General features: G+C 39.0%; 1 protein-coding gene across 1 annotated transcript in view; it reads left to right on the plus strand.

Moving 5' to 3' along the window:
- Positions 1-26,229, plus strand: part of LOC110473819 (transcription initiation factor TFIID subunit 4) — a 148,655-nt gene that overhangs the window by 40,479 nt on the left and 81,947 nt on the right. Inside the window, exons 10-12 of the mRNA XM_031505873.3 lie at positions 4,280-4,449; positions 23,602-23,732; positions 25,605-25,730. Of these exons, the coding sequence (XP_031361733.2) occupies positions 4,280-4,449; positions 23,602-23,732; positions 25,605-25,730 (427 nt within the window). The remainder of the gene's footprint in view (positions 1-4,279; positions 4,450-23,601; positions 23,733-25,604; positions 25,731-26,229) is intronic.

Raw genomic sequence — 26,229 nt, forward strand, 5'->3', positions numbered from 1 at the left:
TTTTCAGACCTCCCTTGCATAGTCAAAAAAAAAAAAATCTCTTGTCTAGTATTTTATTTTCATTTTTAAAAACAAAAGTTTAGCAACATATGCAAAGCAGCTTTCCCTTTAAGTGGTAGAAAGCTAATGTGGATGTTAAATGGATAACTTGAAAGTTTTTGTTTCAAAATGGTATGTGAAAAACCCTTGGGTTGAGGTTTTTGTTTTTTCAAATAAATTATTTCAAGCTATGAGAGTATTGTGTTTTTTCCATATATTTCAAAAATAAAGAAAAATACTGACCACAGATGTGGTCTGTTCTGTCAGCCCTTTTGCTTATCAGAGAGAAGATTCCACATAGAGAATGAATTATGTGGCAAAGCAGTATTAGGGAGACATTTGAAATTATAACATGAGTGTTAGAATAAACATTATAATTAATGTGTAAATGGAATCTATGCCATTATAAAATAAAATACAGTAGTGGCTGTTTATATGCCATGTATTGTTTATCTCTGATTGTGTGATCCACAGGATCTGTGGGATGTAGGGACTTTGTCCTAATGACATGCAATTCCCTTGTAAGAGAGGGCAGTCAGTAGCATAATGTTGTCTTGATTGCTTTATGCATTCTTCTGGCTTATTTGGGAGCAGGTCAGTATTGCAGATTGGGACAGCAGTGGCTCAAATCTGACAAAGTACATGAGAAAGAAAAACTGCAATCATGCAGTTAAAGTTTGTTCATAGAGAAAGTACCACCAGATTTTTATAATGGCTTGTCTTAGTTTAAACAAAATCTTTGAAACCTTTCACAGAACTGTGCAAATGCTTTGTGTTTTCTTGCTTATTTTCAGATAAGATTTTTTTTCTTTTGGCAATTGTATGAGTCTTCATAACAAGGGAAAAGGAAAATTGTTACAAGAGGTTGAATATTAGAGGAAGAATTGGACTCTTGGATTATTAAGAGATACAATTTGTGTTTGGAGGGAGTTTGAGAACTCATGCTGTCTTAAAAATACAGTGTGTGTTGGAATGTTAGCTTCATCCTATGAGACTTAAAATTTAATTCACTAATAACCAGAAATATTTACTGAAACAGTAGAATTAGAATGAGCATAGTAATATATGCCAAGAAATATGAAATTGTTAAATACTGTGCTCTGATGAAAAAGGGAAGATAGACAGTAATCATCAGTCTAGATGACCACTGGATGGCATCTTTGTTCCACAGAATAACTTCTGAAAACTCACTTATCTGGGCTTAAAAGTTCACTTTTATAGGAAACTTTTTGGCAAGAATAGCAACTGTATATATAAATGTATGTTTCACTACCAAATATGTTTCAGTATGAGGTTCTTTGATGTAAGGAAGAATGTATGGATAGGATTTTTCCTGTCAGAAAAAATGGTAGTCTCAGCTGTGGTTAATACATTTCTTATTTGTATTCCATGTAATACTGGAAAAAAAAAGAATATACTTGCAGATTGTAGGTTGCAAGTGCAAGATGGAATATAATGATTCTCTCCAGGAGTTACAGTGATGGTTTTTTTAAGTGCTATTGCATTGGTTTTGATAATTGCATTGAAATCTAATTTGTGTACAAAATACTTGTCTGGTTTTATTTCAGAAATATTTATTTATAATGTGGTCACAGATCTGTACATTGAATAAAAATTGGAGTAGCTAAGCAGAAGGAAGGTAGAAGATGGATGGTATTCTATTCAGCTATGAAATAACGGAGAAGTATAAGCTTCTCTGAGAAGCTGTGTTCTAGAAGTCAAGACTTCTGTTTTGACTTTTTTAATGGATGATTGCTTGAAGGAGATTGCAGTACTTCTGGCAACCTGATGTGCAAATACAGGATTGAGGCTCTTGATTAATGCTGGCCAGTTGTGCCCAGCTGTGAGAGTCGCTGCTGAAGGGACAATTTTGGGAGCCCCTGCCCAGCTGTGAGAGCTGCTGAAGGGCCAGGGCAGCAGGGCTGTGTGGGCTCTCCCTGGGAACCTCTCGGTTTGTTTTTACCCGGCTCCTCCGGGGCTCGGGCTCGTCCCCTGACACCCAGACCCACAGCAGGGTGAAGGCCCACAGGGCGTCACCACCACACTTGTGGTTTAGTCAGTTTGAGCTTTATTTTGAAATTCTGGGTTCAAGTCTGTCTTTCAGAAGCTTCTGTTTTACATAGTTCAGAATTTGTGTTCTGGTGACTGCCTTGATAGGAGTTTGGTTTTTGTGTGATTTGAGGCCTGGTGGATTTGGGCCTTGTGAATCCTGGGTGATTCTCACTCCATTGCAAGCATTCAGGTTTTAACCTGACAGAATCTTGGTTTCTTGAAGTTTTACCTGTGTTTTCTCATCTGTAGAATTACAGACTTTTGAGTTGATCATTGAATGTTTCAGTTGGTGTTGGTTGTGTGGAGTGGGCATGGAGGCAATTCCTAATTGTGGCCCCGGGCCCACAGGTCATTATTGTGTCCACACCATGTCAGCTGTAAAAGTGCCAGGATTAAAGGGGTGAAGCACCTGCCCTAGGAAGAAAGGCTGAGAGAATTGGGATTTTTCAGCCTGGAGAAGGGAAGGCTTCAGGGTGACCCAATTGTCACTTTGGAGCACCTGAAGGGAGCCTGCAGTAAATGAGGAGAAACAATCTACAAGGTCATGTAGTGGCAGGACAACGGGGAGTGACACCAAACTAAAGGGTAATAGGTTTACATTGGGAATTAGGAAGGAATTGTTCCCTGTGAGGATGCTGAGGCTCTGGCACAGGTTGCCCAGAGAAGCTGCCCCTTGCAGTGCCCAAGACCAGGCTGGATGGGGCTTGGAGCAGCCTGGGACAGTGGAAGGTGTGTCCCTGCCCATGGTGGGCATGGCACTGGATGAGCTTTAAGTTTCCTTCCAATCAAAACCATTCTACGATGTTGCAACACTGCTCTCAGGAATTTCTTTTTAAGGCAGGAAATCAAGTGCTTAACACTCCTGGAAATTAATAGAAGCTCATTTGTGTAGACTTTTCCTGAAAAGCGTTTTAAGATACTCCATTTTCTGCGTCAAGTGTTAGCACATTTCTGCAGGTTTACACTAATAAATGTCTCTTCTTGACTTCTTCCCACAAAAGAGAACAAAACCAGTGTTTATCAAACCATTGTAGTCTCTCACCAAAATTGGCTGCTGTAGTACAGATAACAGGAAAATTATGGGAGGAGCAGGAGGACCTAGATTATGGATTTATGGATTTCCCTCCTTTTATTTTCAGACCTTATTTGCAGCTGTTGCTTTTTACTGTGGGCATTCAGCTTGTTACAAGTGGCAAAGTATTTTAGAGTGCACGGGACATCAAGTATGTAACAATTAAAAATCTTTTAAATTGAGTTTTTGTTTGTTTATTTAATGCAGTAATGGGAGTCTGGACTTGAATGTTCTTATCTGTATATATATTCTGAAAATAATATTCTCAAAGGTTGTGTAATCACTCTAGAATATGTTGAAATAGTGTTTGTGTCAAGCAAACACTTTGAAACAGAATGTGCTAAATCCAGATGGCTGTTTCCACAGCTCTGAGTCATACCTCAGACAGGTAGGAGGTAAAGATGCTTGGGAGATACTGGTATGGAAACTCAAATTTGTTTGTACTTTCTCAAGCTGTTAAAAAGGATGTTGCAGGGCACAAAATGGTCTGGGAGTTGCTATCATCTTCTCAAATGCAGCTCATTTTCCTAAAACTTGTTGACACAGCTGCTATTTGTATGTTGCCAGAGAAATTACCAGCACATACTCCAGAAGCACTTGGAACCCAGACTTACCTGTGAGCTCAGCATGGTTAAAGAATCTTCCCTGGCTCTTGCTGGAAATGCTTTGATGCTTGTTTTACTAGAAACTTGTGAAACAGTGAAGGATTAAAAATTAATGGGTTTGCTTTTAATTTCCATTATTTATTTTACCATTTTATGCCTAGTTTTCTTTATAATGAGAAAATCCCAGTGTCCAGTTGTTAGTGGTGATCATTGCCTTTAGTTTCCTGATCAGCCTGGTTTCGTTGATATCACTGACTCAGACACCTCTGTCACACTTTCTGTTACCAGTCAAATTGTCCTGCTTCTGATCTTTTCTGATATGGTCAGAGAAAGACATGGTTGTTTCTGAAAATATTCTATGAAAATGGAGACAACCAGGGGTTGTGTCTCAGTTGGTCCACCTGTTGGGCATGTGGCATGATTGTTCCTTCTGGAGAAGCAGATGGTGCAAAAAATGAATATATTACATGCAGAATTTGGTTTTAGATGTTGTTTTTTTTTTTTATTGCAGAGATGATGATGACATCAATGATGTTGCCTCTATGGCTGGCGTTAATCTTAATGAAGAAAGTGCCCGAATTCTGGCTACCAACTCTGACTTGGTTGGAGCCCAGATCCAGTCCTGTAAAGATGAACCCTTTCTTGCTGCTATACCTCTCCATAAACGCATACTTGAAACGGGTGAGAAGCACATCCTTTCCTTCTGGGAGTGTTTCCTTCACAGTGATGAGGTTCTGAGGAACAGAATATGCTTAGCACTTAAGATGGTTTTTTAAGCATTTGATTCCATAATTTTGTATTTCTAAACTTTCAAGGTTTTTGTGATAAAAGTAACTTACCTCAAGTTGGAAATAAAATAGCATGCTGGTACTTTTAAACTTCATTCTTTCCCATGTTTTTTATATCCAAGGATCTCAAAGCTCTTTGCAAACATTAATTATTTCTCACAATCCTCCTTCATGTTTTACACATGAGAAGATTGAAACGGAGAGGTAAAGTAAGTAGTACAGGTCACAGAGGACACCTGTGAATAACATTTAACAGAATGCTTAAGTTTCCTGTCAAGATTTTCTTTCCCCATACAAACCAGTTACTCAGTTCTTAGCACCTGCATCTATTTAAGTTCATAGTGATTTTCTTATGACATGTTTTCAAAAAGCTGTGTTTATTTATCATGGCAAGAAGGTATGTTTATTTATTCTGCCATTTGAAAATGGCAGTTAAAAACTTTAGTAGAATAACTGTTCAGAATTAATGATGTTTTAAGGTTAGGAAATGCACTTCTGTAAAATAGAATGCATTTTTATGCAATATACTTTATTAATAATATAACACTTTGTGTTCTGGTACTTAAATGTATATTTTTCAGCAGAATTTTCGTAATGTTTCGTAATGTTTTCAGTGCCATCAGTGTCTTAACATACTAAGCTCCAATTATTAAATTGTATCTCTTTCAGGCCTATGCTTACATCACAAATTTTTAGGGATCTACTTAGAGTTTTAAAGATAAGACCAAAATCTTGTTACAAATCAGTGCTGTTAGTTTTTTTTAAGCATGTGGCTGCTTCTGAAATGCTATTTGTGTTTATGTTCATTGAATTAATGGGAGCCTTTTTATATTGCAGTTGCAGGCAAGTTCTTCATTGACTTATTGTCAGACTTCACTCTTGTACTTTACAAAATGCCATTTTAAGTTTCCCTTCAGAGAAAGGAATGGTTTTGCAGGCTGTAGTCAGCTCGCTGTGAGGATGTGATGACAGCTGGGAAAGTGTGTCCTGCCTTTTGGGACTGCCTTAGCACCACCTGAGACTGCAGCCAGCAAGGTCTTCGTGGAATGTCTCTGAGAAACTGTTGAGAGGGATGCTCACGTAATAGTTGATACAGGTGTAAGAAAAGGAAAAGGCAACAGACATAAAACTGTTAGAAAGAATGGGAAATCAGTAATGAATTTGCCATTTAAGCCTTAATGAGCTATCTGGCTATAACAATTGCTGCACAACATGGAGATGTAATTACAAGTGCAGGACTTACAGGAATCTGTGCATACTTTAAGAGCCACAGAGCCCATCACACTATTCATCACTGCCTTTTGGGGTTTGCTTCTCTGAGGAACAAATCCCCATGGCTGTTTTTGAAGCTTTATTGGCTTTGATAATTGAAATGAAACTTCCAAAGCTTTTAAAAGCAGCTGCAGGGATTTACTTCTCAAAAGCAGTGAATCCAGAAGAGCGGCCACTCCTAGTGATCTCCTGCAGCCACTTTTAGAGCTTTATTTTTGTTTTACATGAAGCCTTTTATAGTTTTGAAAGTGGCTGTGGAGTTCAGAAGTGGCTACTATCTGGGATCTATGGCTCTCGAGGAGAGATTCCTTCAGCTGATTTTGAAGTTTTAGAAGCTGGGTTTTCGCTGTGTGTGGCCAGATTTGTTGTTTGCTTAGGACCACACACAAATTTAGTAATTTGTGCTACTGGGCACTTAAAATAATGACATTGTAAGTTCACTACAAGACTCAGTATTGCCATATGTTGCTGTGACAACACCAGGACTAAGCAAAGCACCCATGACCTTCTTGAGCACATTAGGAAAAAGTCTGTTATGTGAGTCCTCATTCTTCTGTTTTCATTATGCCTGTTGACAAATGAGATAAGATACATTGTTCTTCTTACTTTTGCCTGAATATGACTTAAACAGATGTTATTTTCTACCTTTAGGTCTTTTCATATTTAATCACTTCAGTTCTAGGACAAGTTTTTAATGTTTTGGTAAAAAAGAGATTTGTGGTGTGTACAGTATTAGGAAACTGCTCTTGTCTCCTTTCTTAGAAGTGAGATCTTTCAGGTTTTCTGTAATATTAATCTCCTCCTCTCTTTTCTGAGTAAGAGCTCTGTCGAGCAACTTGGTAGTGTTCCCCAAAGGCTGTTTCAGAGATTGTGCTTCCATTCACCAGAGTCGGAATATAAACTGCTAAAGTGAGAGCAGATGCTCTTCAGACTTTGGCAGTAACCACCAGCTAGATGCCTCAAAGACATAGTGAAAGAGGTTTCTTAATACATTGTATGTTCTTATCTCTACTTGAGCTTGGCAGTGTTATAATCCAAAGTTTATTTTAAACTTAAGGGACTAATATTGATCCATTTAAATGGAAGAAGTAACTGAAAGGTAATTCATGCAAAGATATTCATCTACTTCCCACATGCTTCCTTATCCAATTTTGTATCTAGTCATTTTAGGCTGGTAATCATTGCCGTTTGTTCATGTAGGAAGGCAAGGCTGTGACTGTTTCAAATTCTTCTTTGATGCAAAATCAAGAGTGACTATTTCTCAGCATATAATGTATTTCTTTTGTTATTCCACTCGGAATCATAAAACTTTAAACCCTGATCTTTCTACATGACAGCATAGCACAATGAAACATATACAAAGGGTTGGAAAGCTTTCGTGTCTCTTTTTGGGAAGTTGAGGGGCGTAGGTTGATAGGCATCATCCATGTGCATACCAACACCTGACACTTTCTAGGTCTTTAACTTTGTTAGTAGAATGAGGAGTGTTTCTTCAGAGGGCAAGCAAGCTGATTAGACCCATTATTTATTTACAAATAAATAATGCTGAAAAATCCTAGCTTTTCCACATTTTATGGGTTTTATGGGAATGAAACAAGAAAAATAACCTTAATAATTGGTAATTGTTTCACTTTCGTTCATTCATAAACTTAACTAACACAACATTCTTCTTGCTGAGTAAGAATGTTGTGTTAGTTAAGTTTTAGAAGCTAGTTTTTGACATTCTGAGTTTTTGCTGTTTACTGAATGAGGCAACAGGCAACACTTAGTAAAACAGGTTTTTAAGTGTGACAGTTTTCTATAGTCCTTAACCATTTTGTGAAAATAGAGACTCCTCTGCTTTAATTCCCTGATTACAACCTGGCTTCTGAGTGCTGATAAGAACAAGGCTGTACTGCATTTTATGTTAAAAATTAGTGAAAGGTAGCAGGACACAGCAAAGGATGGCATAAAACATGATTATTTTTATAATCCTTTCCTAAATCTTTGGAAAAAAGGAACAGCTGTCTCATGTAATTTTCTGAGAACTTGATGGTCTCTCAAACCTTCACCGGGGGTTCCAAAAGGCATTGCTTTATAACTTCTGAACAATAGAGCATGATACCTTCACTGGCTTAGAATCTGCAGGAGCTTATTAATTCCCACAACTTTTCATTTTAATTGATTTCTTCTACAATCAGGTGATGCCATTTTACTTTTATTAACTCTCCCTAAAATGTCACAACTTGTGGTGAGCCCTAAGTATAAGTTAATTGCTATAATGCAATAATATTTAAGCAGGAGTTTGGCTTCTTGTATTCTTGGACTTCAATGGTTCCTTTCTGTGAAGAACTTTGTGTTCTTCACCCCATTTTTCTACTTCAGTTTTATTGTTACAGAGCACTGACTGAATAGAACACATGTGGCGTTCTAAGAAGTACAGGACTGGTTTGGCCACATGGAATACATTTTGAATACTGTCATCTTGTATCTTCCAAATTATTTTCACTTAAATGCATACAACAGAAATTTATTGGAGAATCAGCCATGATATTTTTATTTCACATTAATTCAGAATTTTCTTAATCTGCATTAAGGAATCAGTCTATAGCATGGTTTTACAAAATGCTATATTTTTGTTACCTAGCATCATTATCAATGTCCTTTGGAAAAAGTGTGTTATACGACATCGCATACATCTGCAATATTTCCCACCACAAACCTAGTTCTGGATTCTCTTGCTGCATATAAATAAATTTTTAGTCTAAAACACACAGAGTGGTGCATGCCAGTTATTATAAAGCTTGAAAATGTGCTGATGAATCCAGTTTCTCCTAGTTCAGTAGTTATAAAGCCTAGAGTCTTCCTTATAACAGCTTCAGAGAAGCTTGGCTGGTTAGAAGTGAGCCACTGTTTTTGTCAATATAACAGTTGTATGGTTAGGTTCAACATAACTTATAGATTTACCTTTTGTTATTTTACATGTAAGATATGTTTTTAATTCTGTCTGATGAAATATTGATCATTGCTCTGCCTTGATTCTTTCTTTGTTCAGCCACTCTAGAATTGCAGGTCTGCTATAAAACTGTATGTTAAAACTTACAGAAATAGCTTATCTGTGTTTTCTATATTCTGAAGTATATTGAATCTACTGTGTGGCACTGCAGTGGCAGCAGTTGTGTCCTTATGTGTATATTTTAAATAAAGAATTTGTGTGCTCTAGAGGGCATTTTATATTGCTAAACCATGTTAAAACCCATAGGGGTACCTTTCATGGAACCAGGCCAGGTGATTTCAGTGTCTATTTAAAGCATTTGTTATTAGTTTAGTCTTTCTGTCATCCTCTTTTTCTGGATTTGTTTGTCAACATTTGTATTCTTGTTTGAATGAAATGAAACTGCCCTATTGATGACTGCTCTTTCATATACAGAGCAGCTCTAACATAAAAGTGTGGTTATTTCTCTGGTTGCTTTACTTTAGAGAGCTTTTATAGCTACTTCAGTTACTGTGGTTGTGTGTTCTGAAATTCTGAGCTCGCTGATTGCCTGTGAATATAATTTTTTGTTTTCACTGCACTTTTTGTTGATGTGATTTAGTTGTTTTCACTGTTGACTTTTAACTTTTTGTCCATAAGTTGATTTGTCTTCAAACTGAAGTTTTCGTTTGAATGTAATTTTTTATTATCAGCATCTGTCTGTCAGGATGACCTCTGTAAATGCCTGTGGACATAATTCTTGATTGTGTTTGGGGATTGCTGTAACACCTACCTGTTCATAAGTGTAGCAGAATGAAGTCATGCATTGTCCTAAGGACTTGCTTAGTCTGTTTGAACTGTACCTACAGTGGAGTTCTCTGGATTCTACTTAGTATTTCTCAGGGAGAAAGAAAAGTCATGTTAGGTATTGTATAATCCAAATTGCAAGTTATTGTGCATGCCAAAAGCATGGACTTCCTCTAGTTTCTGTAAACTTCAGCCTGGCACTCCAGAGATGTGGCAGGTGTAGAGATGTATCCACATTCTGATGTCTGGAATAGTTCCGTAACTTGGGCTTTTTTCATTAGTGTCAAACAAACAATTTGCTAGAAATTGCATTTAGATGAGAAGATGTGTGCTGCTCCCAATTTTCTAACCAATGTCCATAGTTGTGATAGTTGTTTAGGTAGTTGATAGGCTGAGATTGGAGTTCATTGTACATGTTCAATAGAGAATTTGGTTTTATATTCCACCTGAATCAATTGCTAATGTTACTGTAATATAAGATAATTATATTTGATTCACATTTACTATTTCCTTTTCAAAAAAGGTGGGAATATATTCCCATCTTAGTATCAGCAGCAGTGTTGCCAAATAAACATAATCAGTAAATCCTTCAGCAGAATGTTAAACCATATTGTTGTTCTTTCTTTAATAGGTCCATGATTAGACTTCCTGTTTTACAAGATGTCCCAACATGTGTTGGAATGGTAACTTCAGTACCACCTGAGAGCTTGGAGTCTGCCTTTCTGTGAAAGGTAGGGCAGCTTCTGTTCAATATTTTTTTGTGCACTTCCAAGGTTTTCTTTTTATTAATCTTATTGGCTCTGCAACACTACAGAATCTTAGTTATGCTTTTAGCTGTATCACCTTTAGGTGTCAGAACTGATGTTATCAAGCAGTAATTTCTCAAAATAAATATGATTAATTTAGCTATGTTTAAACTATGAGTATTAGTGAAGAAAATGATGCTGTTTCTTCAGGCATCATTTTCCAAGGTTTTACTCCAGCTGAGCTGAGAGCATGACCATTATACTTGGTCTCAGAAATATTTAGAGAATTCAAGTTTTGTTTTCACCATAATTTTATTTTCACTCGTTTTTCATTCTGTTTTGTGAATGTAGTGAAGGTGCCATCTTTAAAAGGTCTTGCTATTTCTAGAAGGCAGTTCTGGCCTTCAGGGCCCACCAAAATATGTTACCCAGCCTCAGAATAAGTTTGCATCTGGGAATTGAGTGGCTTAAATTTCCAGGTCTCTGCAAAGGAGAGTGAAATTAAGATCATCATTCTGTGGAGATGCATTCTCTACCAGATTCATTTATAAAGTCCATGGATGTAAAATAAGAGCAATAAAAAGAAAACCTTAGAGAACCATTCAGTATTGCAATAAAGCTGACTTACATTATCCCTGTAGGCAAACTCCATGCTCTAGAGGTGGTGCTAATGTCCCCAGCGCTCAACACATGTTGGAACATCTTTGTGGAGGAGGAAGTCATTGATCAGTGAGCAGCATCTTCAAGGATCCTTTAAGGGGAAAAAAGTAAAAGGTAATATTTTTAAAAATATGTTGGAATGATTGTTCATTATGTTTATTTGGCAATCCTGCTGCTCATACTAAGGTTGTAGTGTTTTCATTTCTTAAAATTACTGACAAACTTTGTAACTTCCTTTAGTCTTTCCTTCTCCCATTGTCAGCCTCCTACATGTTGCTGAGTCTACTGCACACAAGTCCAGAATTTACTATAACTCATTGGCAATTTGATACTTTTATCAGTGGTTGTAAAGCAGAGAGGGTTAATCTGTGGTTTAACCAGTTTTGCAGTCCCTTGTGTGAAAGAAGTCAGAGCCAAACACTGAACTGGTATGAAGACATGCTGCTGCTAACCAAAGGGTATTTGTTTTCAAGGAAGTAGCTGCTACACAAAATTGTGCCAGATGAGGTACCACCATCTGTTTGTGCACAATAGTGTAGAAGTGCAGCCTTACTATAAGCTATCATAGACTAAAGCTATTTTGATGAAATTAAGTGACCATATCTGACCTGGTTAAATTTTGCAGTGGTGGATCTGGTGAGGCTCTATTTGGTATTAATGAATGTGGGATGGTGTCCTGATCTTGGCAGGTTTAATTCTAATCCTGGGCACAGACAGGTGAAGGTGCTGATATTTTTAAATTCAGGTGATGATCTGTGGTCTACCCTTCTGGTATCCTTTGAATTTCCTGTGTTTTATCCTCTGAATTTCCTCCCTGTGTGACATGCCTATCCTGCCTCCTTAGACAAAGCCTCACATGTAACTAGTCTGCCTGGCATCAGGCTTGTGGTGACAGCTGTGATGCCTGATCTGCTTGTGGTGTCAGAGATGGTTTTTCAGAGGAAAAATATTGTCCAAATGTCTGTTTTGTTCACACAATTTGCTTTAAAGGAACAGAACCACACAGGCAAGTTCTTATACTTGGTATACTTTGAACCCTGTGGATGTGCTGGAGAGTGTGTTCTGTTCCTTGTGAGGACTATGTCTAGGATGCTGGCATCTGTGTGTCATCTCTGACATTCTTACAAGAGTTCTGCTCCATCTCTCTCTTACCTGGTGTACTGTCATAATAGTGTATTTATGTTGTTTAAGTCTGAGGTCTTGTCTTGGTTTACTATTTTGAGTTTAGATCAAGAAATATATTTGTCTACTCTGCATGAAAACAGATAAATCCCCAACTAACAACCTCTATGTTGTTTTCTTAGGGACTCCCATTGGTGTCGTTGCCATACTAGTACTTTGTGGTCTGGTCCTTGTAAAAATCTCTTTTGGTTTTACTCTCTAGTGAGTAACCAAGCACAAAAGTGCATTGAGGCATTTACTGTTATTCATAAAAATAATGAACATATTTTCTAGTCCTCTACACTGTGTTTATTCTTGAACGTTCCTGGATGTCTTTGGTCATGCTTATTATGCTTTATTTTTTGTTTTGGGAAAACCAAGATGAAGAAGAAAATATCATATAATTGTAATATGTGTTCTCATTTGACACGTTGAGACCTGCCCCAGTTTCAGTTTTCATCCCCTCCTCTGACTTTAGTATTTTCCTCACACTGTTCAATTGCTGCAGCACAGATTACTGGGATTATAGGGTAGGATGTGGAGCTGCAGTTCTCAAAGGCTTTGTCCTTCAGTGTCTCTTTTTAATAACTTCAGCACCCGCCCTTCTTTTAGAATACACATCAAATGGCACAAAAATTATCTTAAAGTTGATTCATTTAAAGAGGAGGAATTAAACATCAAACATTGGACATTGTTTTTGCTTAACACGTTGAGATTTTGCTTTCTTCTAAAAGAAGGTAGGTGATACACAGTTGAGTTACAGAAGAGGGCAAGGAAGCAATTAATTGTAGTGCCTTACATTCCTTCAGAGTTGACGGTCTTTCTGTCCTCTATGATCAAGCTGCAAGCTTTCTTTGCTGTGGGAATGCCAAGTGTTCTCTGCTCCTAGATGCACTGTTTATGCTTCCATGCTTTGTGGCAACTCCGTCCATTTTCCAGGCCTCCACATACCTGTGCAGAATGTTGTTTGGTGACTAGCTGGGTTCTGTTAGAGACAAACCACTAAGGGTAATAAAAAAGACTCTTTATGGATGATTAATAGCTGCCTTTCAGCTGTTTAATTATCTACCTTAGGAACAGAATTTTGGAAACTGGATTGTCTAGTTATATATACCTTAGGACAGACCTCTTCTCAAAGTAGTTCTTCTTTTCTCCAAAAAGCATGAATTCTGAGCAAGTTTCCAGACTTACCCACTGGTTGAGACTTTATAGAGAAGTGGAAGCTTTTTGCTGGTCAATCTTACATGACCTCCATCAAAAAACATGAGTTATATATTTGTATAGTTAGGGTTAAGTAAAATGCTTGAGAAATTATTTCTCTACTTGATGAATTTTTTTTGTCCTGCCCCAAATCCTTTGGACTTGCATATAAAAGCTTTAAGTCAGCACATAAAATAGGATGAGACTATGGCCAGGGATTTTGTATGGATGCATACAAAATGCATCTGGCTCTGATGTGTATTTTATAACTACACCAAGATAACCCTCTAGAGTGGAGTTATTTTGCTTGTTTCCCTTTGACAAGAATGAAGTGTATTAAAATTAGAAACTAAAAGTTCAAAATAAACAAAAAGGTTGCTTTTCCCAAGTATGTAGTTAAGTTGTGGAACTCTTTGTTTTACAATGCTGCAAATTCAAAGAATTACTTGAAAAATTAACGGAAAAAACATTCCATCCTGAACTAATAAACAGATAAGATGCTCTTAGGACAGACCAGGGCATAATTCTGCTGCACAGTGAGCACTACACACTTTTTGTTTTAACAATCTTTTAGCAGCATCTCCTAATACTACTGTTAGAGAAAGGACGATGGACTCTGTTACCCAGAGTAGGGTTTATTTAACTTTTTATACAGTTACGTAAATACATAAGTGTTTGTTGTAGTATAGTTTGTACTGAAAGAGTTAAAACCACTATAGTTCCTGAAATACTTTGGTTTTGTGCTTGTGCATTCACACTACAAAGCTTAAAAGTCTCAGCTGAATCTTACTTTGCTAAAATAGTTTGGTTGGCATTTACTTTGGAGGGGGCAGGAAAAGACAATACTAAAAATTGTGTAGCATTTTATTCCGCATTTTTATTCTTTTAGGTTACATTGCATGGCTGGTTATGTTTTTTCCCTGCTGTGTCTTGCACTGAACATGGTATGTATTTTGAGGATTTTAATCTCTAAGTTTGGAATTTATTTGAAAAAAATAACCAATGTTTGAGCAGTTTGTCAGCTTCACAAAATGTTTCCTGGTCTATCAGCCCAAGGTGGGTAATCCTGAAGAAGTGTAGGACAAACACTACTCCCAGCAGATAGGGAGTTCTCAAGAAGTGTGGGAAATGAATTTGTAGAGAATTCTCAAAGCCTGACAGAAGGCTCACACAGTGTGCATCTGTATGTAAACCTTGAGATAAGAAATGCTGACTTAGAAATGCCATGGAATAGGACAGACATGGTTGAGAGAGAAATGGAACTAGAAACAAGTTTCAAAGGATGGCCTTGCAAATGAGACTGGATACTTTGGAGAAAGAGAACTATGAAAGATGGATTGTAGTAGAACCCATGATGGGTAATTTTAGAATAATTGGCTTTAAGGCATTTACAGCATGGTGTGGCAAAAGCTGATAGGCCAAGAAACACTTATAATGTATTGTAATTAGGAAATAGTTTGCTTCTGATTGTGATGGCATGAATTATGACACCTGCATTGTCTCACCCTTCTCATGAGACTGAAAATGGAATAAGAGTTTTTAAAACACCTCTCAGTTGCCTCATCTCTGGGTCAGAAAAGGACCTAATCTGACAAAGGAGGTTTCCAGTTTGTCCAGAAATCTACTTATGAGTTAGTTCTTAAGCTCTGGGAGGAGGAATTTTTTTTTACAAACAAGCTTATTGAAGTAAGGAATGTAGGGCTTTCCATTACAAACTGACAAAAAGTCACTCTCTCTAACAAAGTCATTGTTCCTCATGAAGGTGCACTGGAAGTGTTGAGCGGGATCAGAAACTGGTTTGCAAAACCTTTCCTAGCTGAGGGTGGTTTGGAGCTGTGGGTTCTGTCTTGGCCATCTGCCCCTCACACAGGGCTGCTGGTCTGTACCTGCTGCAGAGAGCTGTGCACCAAATCTCAAAGCACTTGGCAGGGATTTGTGTTTGGCAGGAAACACTCCCTGGCCTGGGGCTTTCCTGAACAGCTCTGGGTTACAGGTTCCTCAGAGGTGCCTGCTCCAACCACTTCCTTTGGGTTGGCTCTTTTTGTCAAGGTAGCAACTAAAGTTTCGTAGTTTCTCCTTTCCACATATTGTCTTCTAGCAGCAGACTAGCTTAGCAGTACAGCAAGTCAACATTGATGAAATTATTTATGCATTTAGTTAGACTTAAATTGAAGCTTTTATTCAAGGGACTGGATCCAGAAGATTGCAGCTAAAATTATCTTATTGTTTCCTTTGCCTGGGATCGCTGAGTTATCTTGCACCCCTAGGAATCTCTGATTATCAAAAATGGAGTTGCTGTTTGCCCTGCCACTGATGAACAAACTCTGCCTTCATTTTTTTAGTACTGAAAGTCTGTCCAGGGCACTGGTAGCACCCCCCCCAACACAACCCCAGGGTATTCTGAACCTAACCAACCACCTTAATCTTTTCCTCTCCTATGTTCCATCCCTCATTCTCTAGCTTAATATTTAGAGTTGAGTTTTCCCCTTGATAGCACTAGGAATGCAGTATTGATGGATGGCTTTGTGGGCTGAGGACACTGCTCTGAGGTTGGGAGAAGTGAGTTCAGTATTTGCCATTTGTGCTTCTCAGGATGTCAAGGCCCCTTAGTACAGTAGAGTTGTTCCCCCTCCCTGTTTTGTCAGCCTGGGACTGCTCGGTTTAGAATTATTAATACATGGGATTTAGAATTATTAATACACAGTATTTAGAATTACTAATACACGAAGTTCCAGTTGCTTTCTCTTGATTTCATATCCTTCTTTCTGTAGAGACCACACAAGCTGAGTCTTTAGTTTCAGAAGGTGAGCTGCTCTCCCCCTCACCCCATTTTTATCAGCTTGTAATTTCCTATATGTTGTTCCTATATAATGCAAGTTCCTGTATATTGTAACAGTGTCTACTTAACCAGTCGTGTTTAGTTGTACAGAGATTAAGGTGTTTGAAATGTTTCACTGCTACATCTACAGCAGCACTATAAAATTATCAGTTTCCCTTATGTTGGTGAAATGAAGGAATAGAATTATTTGTTAGAGAATTGAATAGTTTGGGAGGCTGCAGGATTTGAAGTGGTTGTGTTTCCAATATATTGCCTGATGGGGAAGCTTGCAGGGGGACTGAGGCACAAAAGTATGGTGGTTCTTTTGGGATAACATAGGAGGGGGCTTGAGCCTCAATTGTAGATGCAGTCCAAGGCACGGCCCAACACTTTCTGGGATGTGGGCAGGAGAGAGCTGGGTAGATCTGACCAGATTCTTCTTTGCTGCATTTTCCTAGATCTGATGGTGTTAAGTGAGGTTAAGCAATAATTTAAATAATGACTGAGATTGGAGGGGGATGGACTTTGCTTTCTATTTCGTGGCATGCAAGCCAGCTGTAATGGCAGAAGGGGTCTGGATCTAACAAGACTGGTTCCAGTTGGATCTTGGGCCAATATTTTTTGCACAGAATTTAAAATTCAAGAATTTGCTCCTGGTGTTAAGCTGACAGGCGTGTGTGCTTTTTGCATTTCTGACCTGTGGTTAGGGCAAATAGGCACCAATTGTGCACCCTCCCAGTGCTGCTCTTGAAGGACAACCAGACCCTAAATCTGAGCTGTTTAACTGCTTAAAGCCAGTTCTTCAAGGTTTTTTTGTTTTGAGTGTAAACGTAAAGAGATTTTATACAGCACTTAATAATTTATCGCATCAATAATCAGAGTCAGACCTGATGTTTTACAAATAATTTTTTTATCTTTGATCTCAATCCTGTCAGTCCTCTTATAGTATAAATTATTGAAGTAACTTTCTGATTCTTTGAAAGCCTATCTGCAAAGACAGTATTTTTCTTCTGCTTCCCAAATAGGGCAGTAGTCTCCTTATGATTTGTTTTGGTTTTTGATCAATAAAATATAATTAAGCTTCTAAAGTGCAGCAAAACCAGTGACTTTTCAGATAGCTAAGCAGATGATAGCAGAATTTTCACTTCTTGAGACCTAAAAAGTTTTCAGTTACAAGGTTTAGGTGCTTTTATATTTGTAAAAAACAATCTTGTGCTACTGACACATATGCCAATATCAGAATAATATTGCTGAACGTTTTTTCCCTCAAGGTTTTTGGAACTTGTATCTAAGTTCTGACTTTGCAGTAACTCTGTTGCAATATCAAAAAATTTAAAATATAATATAGTTTATTTGTAAGAAAATATCCTAACACACTTCTTTGCATGCTCATACACTGTAGATCTTGATTAAATTCTGATTGAACCAGGGTTTGCTATTAAAGCTTAAAGACATGTAATTTAGTATTAACACGTAGGTTAATTTTTTAGAATTTATTGTGTTGTTTTGTAATGCTTGGCAGATTCAGAACTTGGAATTTGAGTACAAATCTGTCCCTCATTTTCTCACGTAGGTTAGTGTGACTCTTTAGTAGCATCAGATGCCTCTGAGGTTGTACTGTGACTGAGTTCTGCCAGAAAGAATTGAAGTTTTCTTTCAATCAGTCATCAATTCTTGATTGTCTTGTACAGTTCAGGTGTAATAGAGATCTGGAAAGAGCATTTGAATAAAGAGTACAACCTTAGTTTTGTCTTTAACAATATCAAAACTTGAATTCAGCTGGAGAGATGGGTTAAAATTATAGCTTGGAGCATTGCTTTGCTCCAGCTCAATTTTTTTTTTTTTTTTTTTTTAATTTTTTGTTAACCTTAATGATGTTTTTATCATAGCTCTAGGAAAAGTTCAAAATTACACTGCCAAAGTAATTTTAAAGACTTGAGGCATATACTTCTTATCCAAAATGTCTAAATTTAATAAATATATTATTTAAAAGCAAGCAACTCTTTTCAAATTCCACATATGATACTTTTGATCACAAGACTGCAAGTTAAGATTACCACATCATCAAACTTAAAGCACATTGAGATGATCACCTAAAAATCAGCAAGAAGTTAAACTTTTTAAAAACAAAAGACAGACAGGGGAAAGCACTCTGTTGATAGAAGTAAGTTGTTTGTTTGTTTTTTAATCCTAATTTTCTTCATGGTGTCTGCACATATTTAAATGAATGTATTGTAAAGATCAAATGGTGCAATTAAGACCAGAGTTCAGAATGCTAGGGCCTAAATAAAAACATCAGTAGATGAAGCCCACTGTCAAATAACTTGGTTAGAAAGATGAGTAATAAAAAGGATATTTGTGTTTTGTGATATAATTAACTATGTTTAGTAGACTATATATGTGTATCTATACATTTCTTAAAAGTATAAATCATATTTCTGTTCCACGCCATTATCACTCTAGGGAATCTTGAAAAGAGGAGGAGTAGCCTTTTCCTATTAACACTGAGAAAAGTAATTAAGCAGACTAGAAGAATATGTTAGGAATTTCTCTTTTAGAGAGAAGTGTTACTTTCCTTTGATGGCAGACAGGATTCCAGTATGCGTTTTATAAATGAGACTGGATGATCTTTTATATATTTCATTTTATGAAATTTATAAATGAGAGCAGATCTCAGGAGGAGAAGTGGCAGTCAAGAAAAAAAGACAAAACTAAGACTTTAATACAGAAACATATGAAAATTAACAGTTGCCAGCCCTGTGCTTACATTCAGTTTCTATTTGGTATTTTTTCTGAGTAGAAGAAAGCAAAAAAGAGACGGGCTCTAAGCAGTGGTATCACAACATCTCATAGGTCAGTGGATTCAGCACAGTGGTGTGAGCAGCTGTGTATGAAAGTATAAGCAGACCAGGATTACCAAGCATGGATGAAATTGGTAATTTTCCCACCCTTGCCCCAAGTGCAATCCAAGTATTTAAGGAGTGTGCCAAATCTTCATGTAGTATGCAGCTTTGGAATGCACCCTGCTTCTGACATCCCAGGCTAACAGGGTTTAACTAATGTAATTTAGAGCAGGGAAGACGTGATGATGCTTCTACACATGATGGATCGTGTGAATGACAAGATGACTTTTTAAAAGTCTTTTTGTAGTCTGGTTTCTTGATGCTAATTCATTTGGGGGGAAATTGTATTCTTTTCCCCTTATCCTGTTTTCCAAAGAATTTTAGCCTTAAGTGATTGAATATTCCATTTGCCGTTTTTCTTTCCCTTCAGGTCACTTTTGAATTGACTGATAAATCAGGAGCTAGATAGAGCCCCCTCTGTGTGCCTGAGTTGAGGGGGAAATAAACCCATTTTTTTCTTATTCTTTGCTCTTCTGCCTGGTTGGCTGCCAGTGAGCTCTCTGGCACAGACTGGCCAGGCTCAAGGTCCCTGACTGTGCTCAGCTGGCATGCTGGACAAATATGGACTGGGAGATGTGCCAGGGGATGATCTCAGATGTAGGAGAGGTGTCACAGTATTGTGCAGTAATAAGGAATATGGAAGCACATATGCAGGAGGACAGGGATCTTGGAACCACTCTAGTCTCTTGCTCACAGCTGAATCAACATTCAGTTTAGACTGGGTTGTTTAGGATATTAATTGGCCAAGTCTTAAAGACTTGAGAGGTGGAACAGTCTGCACCTTGTTTGTGCAAAGTGTTCCATTATTTCTTCATGAAAGAGTTCTCCCCTATATCCAGTCAGAAAGAGCTGTTTCAATTTATGAATTTATTTTTCATTCTTCTTCCAGGCAAACTTAATAAAGGGTCTGGCTCTATCTTCTCAATAAACTCTCCTTTAAGTCTTCTTAGTCCAAGAAAAAGAACCCTCAGGTTCTCCTCATGTAGGTCGTGTGCTGCAACCCCATGACCATCTTGCTGACTTTTTCCTGGATTCAATTTTTTTCAAGCTTTTCTTGTGCTGGGTGACCCAAAGGTGCAGGGTTGTACATGTGGGCTGAGTGAAGAGGAGGAGTTGCTTCCCTAGGTGGGTTGGTTACCACTGATTTATTGTTTTGCTGTAGGTGCAGCCCATGGGTGCCAGGGTGCAGAGCTGGAACCTGGGTAACCTGGTGGTCTCCAGGCTCTCCATGCATCCCATCAGGGCTGCTGACCCCAGCCCATGGCATTCCAGTGGGTCCAGCCCAGGCACAGGGATTTGCACTTGTCCTTTAAGAGTTCCATGAAGTTCCTCTCGTTTCACTCGCCAGGTCCTTTCCCTGTGCACTGCTCAGGGTGGTGCCATCTGCAGGCTTGGTATGAGGACTTTGTTTCTTACCCCTGAGGTCCCTGAGACACCCATTAAAAAGGGGAAATCCTGGGGCAGATTCCTGAGGGGGACTCTCTGATTTCTGGGTAGTTTCCTAGACTTGGGAATATTATATTGAGGGATTTTAGGAGAAGGTAATTACTGGGATATCGCAGAGGCTGATGAAGGACAAGATCAGCAGAGGCTGATTAAGGCATCAAGTATCTCAGAGATACTTGGTTCATAGATGATGGTTGAATTTCTGAAGAGTTAAAGGGACAAGAAAAGTCCTGTAATGGTTGACTTTACTTAGAATAAATTTTTTTGAGATTAGAAAGACCTTTATTGTGAAAAAACCCAAGATGGCAACAGTTCTTATTATAAAAGGAGTGTGCGTGTTTTCAGAGAAGCTGGGTAGCTGAAGTTACACTCAAATTCAAAGAACTATAACAATTACACATTCTCAACCTTACCTAGAATAAGGCAGAATTTTCCATCTCCAGGCCTCCTTTCTGGGTAGTAGTTAATTAAATGTCCCTTCTTACTTGGATTTTATCTTTCAGACTAGGGTTTTCTGACTGATGGCTTTGCTTACACGTGTTTGCATAGTAAAATGGTGCGTGCTCAAATATTGCCAGTCTGACTTGGAGGAATTGCTCCTGCCTGTAGGAATCGTCCTCCCAACTTCAAGGACTTCATTTGCCTGGGTGGCAGTTGCAGTGTGGGGATTTAATGTGTGTGTCTGCTTGCCATTAGTCGTTCAGCTTTCAGCAACCTGAGCGCAGCTCCAGCTCTATTACACAGGACAAATTGGGCACCAAGAAAGGTTTAATTTATTTTTTCCCCATGATAAAGCAAAAATTAGTTAAAAATCATATATACATCTTGCTGAAATCCTTACGGTAACGTGTAAAGATAGGGGGTCAGTGATTAAGTTATTTTAAGAGGTAACGACTTCAAAGAATCCCTAAAATGAGCAGCAGCGGTAGCCAGAGTAGAGAACCGTGCTGGGGAGGCGCGGCTTGGGAGCGCACCGGGGCTGGAATGGGAGATCCCGGCGGGACGGGATGTGCGGGGAGGGCAGATCCCGCTGGATTGGGAGCCGGGGGAAGGGAAGGGGCAGATCCCCCTGGACTGGGAGCCAAGGGAAGGGGCAGATCCCGCTGGATTGGGAGCCAAGGGAAGGGAAGGGGCAGATCCTCCTGGACTGGGAGCCAAGGGAAGGGGCAGATCCCGCTGGATTGGGAGCCGGGGGAAGGGAAGGGGCAGATCCCCCTGGACTGGGAGCCAAGGGAAGGGGCAGATCCCGCTGGATTGGGAGCCGGGGGAAGGGAAGGGGCAGATCCCCCTGGACTGGGAGCCAAGGGAAGGGGCAGATCCCGCTGGATTGGGAGCCGGGGGAAGGGAAGGGGCAGATCCCCCTGGACTGGGAGCCAAGGGAAGGGGCAGATCCCGCTGGATTGGGAGCCGGGGGAAGGGAAGGGGCAGATCCCCCTGGACTGGGAGCCAAGGGAAGGGGCAGATCCCGCTGGATCGGGAGCCAGGGGAAGGGAAGGGGCAGATCCTCCTGGACTGGGAGCCAAGGGAAGGGGCAGATCCCCCTGGACTGGGAGCCAAGGGAAGGGAAGGGAAGGGAAGGGGAGATCCCACTGGACTGGGAGCCAAGGGAAGGGAAGGGGCAGATCCTCCTGGACTGGGAGCCAAGGGAAGGGGCAGATCCCGCTGGATCGGGAGCCGGGGGAAGGGAAGGGAAGGGAAGGGAAGGGAAGGGAAGGGAAGGGAAGGGAAGGGAAGGGAAGGGAAGGGAAGGGAAGGGAAGGGAAGGGAAGGGAAGGGAAGGGAAGGGAAGGGAAGGGAAGGGAAGGGAAGGGAAGGGAAGGGGCAGATCCCGCTGGATCGGGAGCCGGGGGAAGGGAAGTACGGAGCAGGTGCCGCTCCCCCTGGCTGCAGCCCTGCTCCGCTCCCGCTGCCACCCGCACTCATTTCTCGTTTCTCCCACATTCTTTTGGATGTGGGACGGTTTCTTGCTCTCCAATTTAGCCAGGGGAAAGGAGGAATGCCTCGCCAAGCCAACACTCGCTCTCGCGCAGCTGAGTTCGGTGTTTGCTCTGGGACCCCTCCCCAAAGAAGGATTCCCCTTGCAGCTGGCTCTGTAGGAGGCACTGACCAAACGAGGCACCAATTTCTGTGTTTTGCATAACCATTCCTGTGTCCCAACCAAACTGCTCTCGAAAGTCTTGTGTCCATTCAATGGAAAACTGACTCAGCAGATTTATTCTTTTTTTCCTGTGTGAAATATACTTATCTATGCGTGAACACAGAGAGTTTTCTACCCAGAAAATTGTCCTGCTGGGACCACATGTGTCTTTGTAGGACTCTAGTTTAAATAAGTACATATATTCATATACCTACAAATTTATTTCAAATACTTAGTGATTATTTTGATGAATTTAGGAGTCCTTAAGTGTTACCCATATTATTTTTTTCTGTATTTTGGATGTTTTTTAAATATATAAATGCATTAGACTGTAGACTGCTTTTTTTATAAACTCAGCACGAAGTATCAAATGTCCAGGTAGCCATGAATATGTATTGGGGGGACAGCTGGTGTTTCTAAACAACTCTTTTTGATATGACTTTATTTCTTTGCCTTCAATTAATAGCTGGTTTTTTTCCCCTAAGGAATTTCTGTTATCGGTACTATGCCAATGGTGTAGGCTCAAGGATGCAACAGAATGCTTTGGGCTGCACCCTCACCTGCTCGACACTGAAACTCATCTGCACTAATGCTTCTGAAAATAAAGGAATTGTTTTTTCTGTGTAGAACAACTGAGAATTCAGATTGTCTCATACTCTGACATGCCTTGGTTTAATGTGCCAGACTAAATTTCAGCAAAGTTCCTAAGTGCTTTAAAGAGTTCAGGAAATTCTCTGATTTCTCTTTTAAACTTGTAGAGTTGCATCTTTTCAGGGGTTCAGGAATGTGTGACCAAAGCCACATAAATACACTGTCATGGATTTTTCTATGCAGGAAAATGAAGTAGTGATGTAAAGTCCTTTAGAGCTTTGTTTGTGTTCTGGGTTTTTTTTCCTCTGAGGGGGGTAAGCTAATTCTGTTTTGTTTTGTTTTTTGCTTTAGCTAAAAAACTAGGAATTACTGATGTGCCAGCTGAGGTGGTTACTTTTATTTCCCACGCAACACAGAGCAGATTGAGGACAGTGATAGAGAAGGTGACGGTGATAACCCAGCACCGGATGGAGTCGTACAAAGTAAGTGTGCCCAGGGCAGGTGTGCTCACAGCCACGTCCTGCTCCATGCTGCACTGCTGCCCTCACTGCAGCTGGCTGCTCAGAACCTCTGCTGGCATGGCACAGCCTGCCTGCCTGCTCATCTTCTCCTCTCAGGGGAATTTGGGTGTGGAGTTGTTTCTGTCCTTCTGTGCTGAAGTGTCTGGAGCACGTGCTAAGGTATTTCTGCTCGTGGGTTGTGACTAAGACTTGATTCCTGATAGCTCCTTTTTGTCCAGGGTATCCAGGAATTGCCTCAAAATTGCTTTGGTATTTAAGAATCTATACTAACTTTTCTGGATGTCAGAAATATTAATATTTTACAAAAGCTGCCAGTATCTGCCTTAGCAACTAAAGAATTCAGCTGTAAATTCTTCACTGATTTTTTTGTTCGTGATTTTATTCCTGAAGAAAACTGAAACAATTTTGATATCTCAGACCAGGGGGAAATTTAAATAAAGATCTACAAATCAGTTTGAAATTCAAATGAGTCAAACATCTTTCCTGATATATTTGAAATATCTTTTCCAGTAGAAGTAAGATGCTTGTTAGTTATTACAATTGTTAAACTGGTGTCAAGGAAGATGGCAATAACTAGTTGTGCATTTCATTAGCATATATATATATACATTGGATAGCTCTGGTATACTTTGTTCCTTGGTTTTGTGGTGTACTTCTTTGTATTCCTGGAGTGGCAGTCTAGTCAAACAGCTTTGGACTGTGTCTTAGCCTACCTATTTCCCAAACCTGTGGCCCCCATGACCTGAGTCATGGTTGGATTAATTCTATGTAATATTTGCAAAAATAATAATCTCTGGGGTCTGTGATGATAATCAATGTCATTGTGATAGAAAAATTGATTAAAAAATAAAGGCCATTCTTCCTGGTTGTTATGCACACTTAGATCTTTCATTGCAATTGATGGATATATTCTACTATATTGGATTAAAAGTAAAATAGACTTGTTTCTGTTCAGTATTCTTTATAATTTTCAGAAGTGTTGAGTTCCTCCTTCCTTTTCTCTAGGATGGTGTCTGTGAAGAAAACAATTTTAGTCCATATTAAGCCAAAGAAGAATTTAAAAGTGTCTTAAAAGATCCTTAGGAAAAAAAATAGTGTTGTCTCTGACTGAAATGTAGTGTTGTCTCTGACTGAAATATAGCATTGTCACTGTATTCTGTATTTTTATTAATTAATGCTATTATTTGATTTCATAGCATGGTAGTCAGAAAGGAGAACATAAAGTAGATAAATGGGATGAAAGTAATATGGAAGAAGTCTTACTGTTCTGACTGACATTCTGAATGTTGTCCATGTGGTTCATGCCATAAACTCTCCTGGATTCTGTGTGCTAGGAAAACTATCCTGCTCTTAGTTGTCATAAGCTTCTGTTTTAATTGGAGTTAGAGGCTTATTCTCAACTGAGTTTTTAGCTTTAATGCTTTTATAATGCTGCTTCTTGAGAAAGTCTGTTACTAGTTCAAGATTAGTACAAATGTAAGAATTATAGGTTATGAGCCTCGTTATAAAATATAGCTAGGATTATTCATTTACAAAGTTAAGCATTTTAGATGTTTTCCATCATTAAGTCAGTTGGTTTTACTTTTTTAACTCTTTCATGTATCTGGTGCTCATAAATCAATTCTTGATCTTTTAAATTTCTTAGATGTTAATTAAATTATCAGATTCTCTCTGCGTTATTAACCATAGGCTGGCTTCATTTCCTAGAGCCTAAAAAATGATCATTTTATTATTAGTGCAATGGAAAAATTTTAATGTGTAACACCTGCAGTCTCTAAATGCATGGTCTTGCTGAAGTGGCTGTTTTTCTGAAGGCCTGTCCCTGTTTTACAGGATGATGAGTGGTATGAACAAGCCACGGATGTCCGATCACAGCTGAAGTTCTTTGAGCAGTTGGAGCGTTTGGAAAAGCAAAGGAAAGATGAACAAGAGAGGGAGATTTTGCTGAAGGCTGCCAAGGTATCACTTTCACTGCTTTTTAACTACTTATCAATCCATAGCCTTCAAACAATTATTTAATTTTGTGATATGTGTTTCCTAAGCACATTTTGTTTCTTACAATAAGAAAGGTGCTATTGGTGTGACAGCACACCTTGAACTCATGGTCAGGCTCTGGTCTGGGCTGACTCCAGACTCCCCTGACTGGGATGGCTCTGTCTGTTCCACATACAGCTCCGAATTTGATGAGTTCTTGGGAATACAGGAGACAGTGGCTAACACTTTGAAAATAATTATGTGAAATGCTTTTTACAATTGCCTGTGAAACTTAATATATGCCAAGGGTTTCTGTGCCACTGGAGAATCATAGCTGACACTTCTGGTCTTTAAACAAATTCAGTAAACTCTGATTATTTTTTTAGAGGCTTTTTACTTCTTAGGTTTTTAGACTTTGTTTTTAAACGGTTTTGTTCATTTGTTCATCTTCATTTAAAGGTGTTCCAGTTGCTTCTGAATAACT

Source organism: Lonchura striata, chromosome 11 (assembly GCF_050655825.1).
Source record: "Lonchura striata isolate lonStrDom1 chromosome 11, ASM5065582v1, whole genome shotgun sequence".
Classification (NCBI taxonomy): Eukaryota; Metazoa; Chordata; class Aves; order Passeriformes; family Estrildidae; genus Lonchura; species Lonchura striata.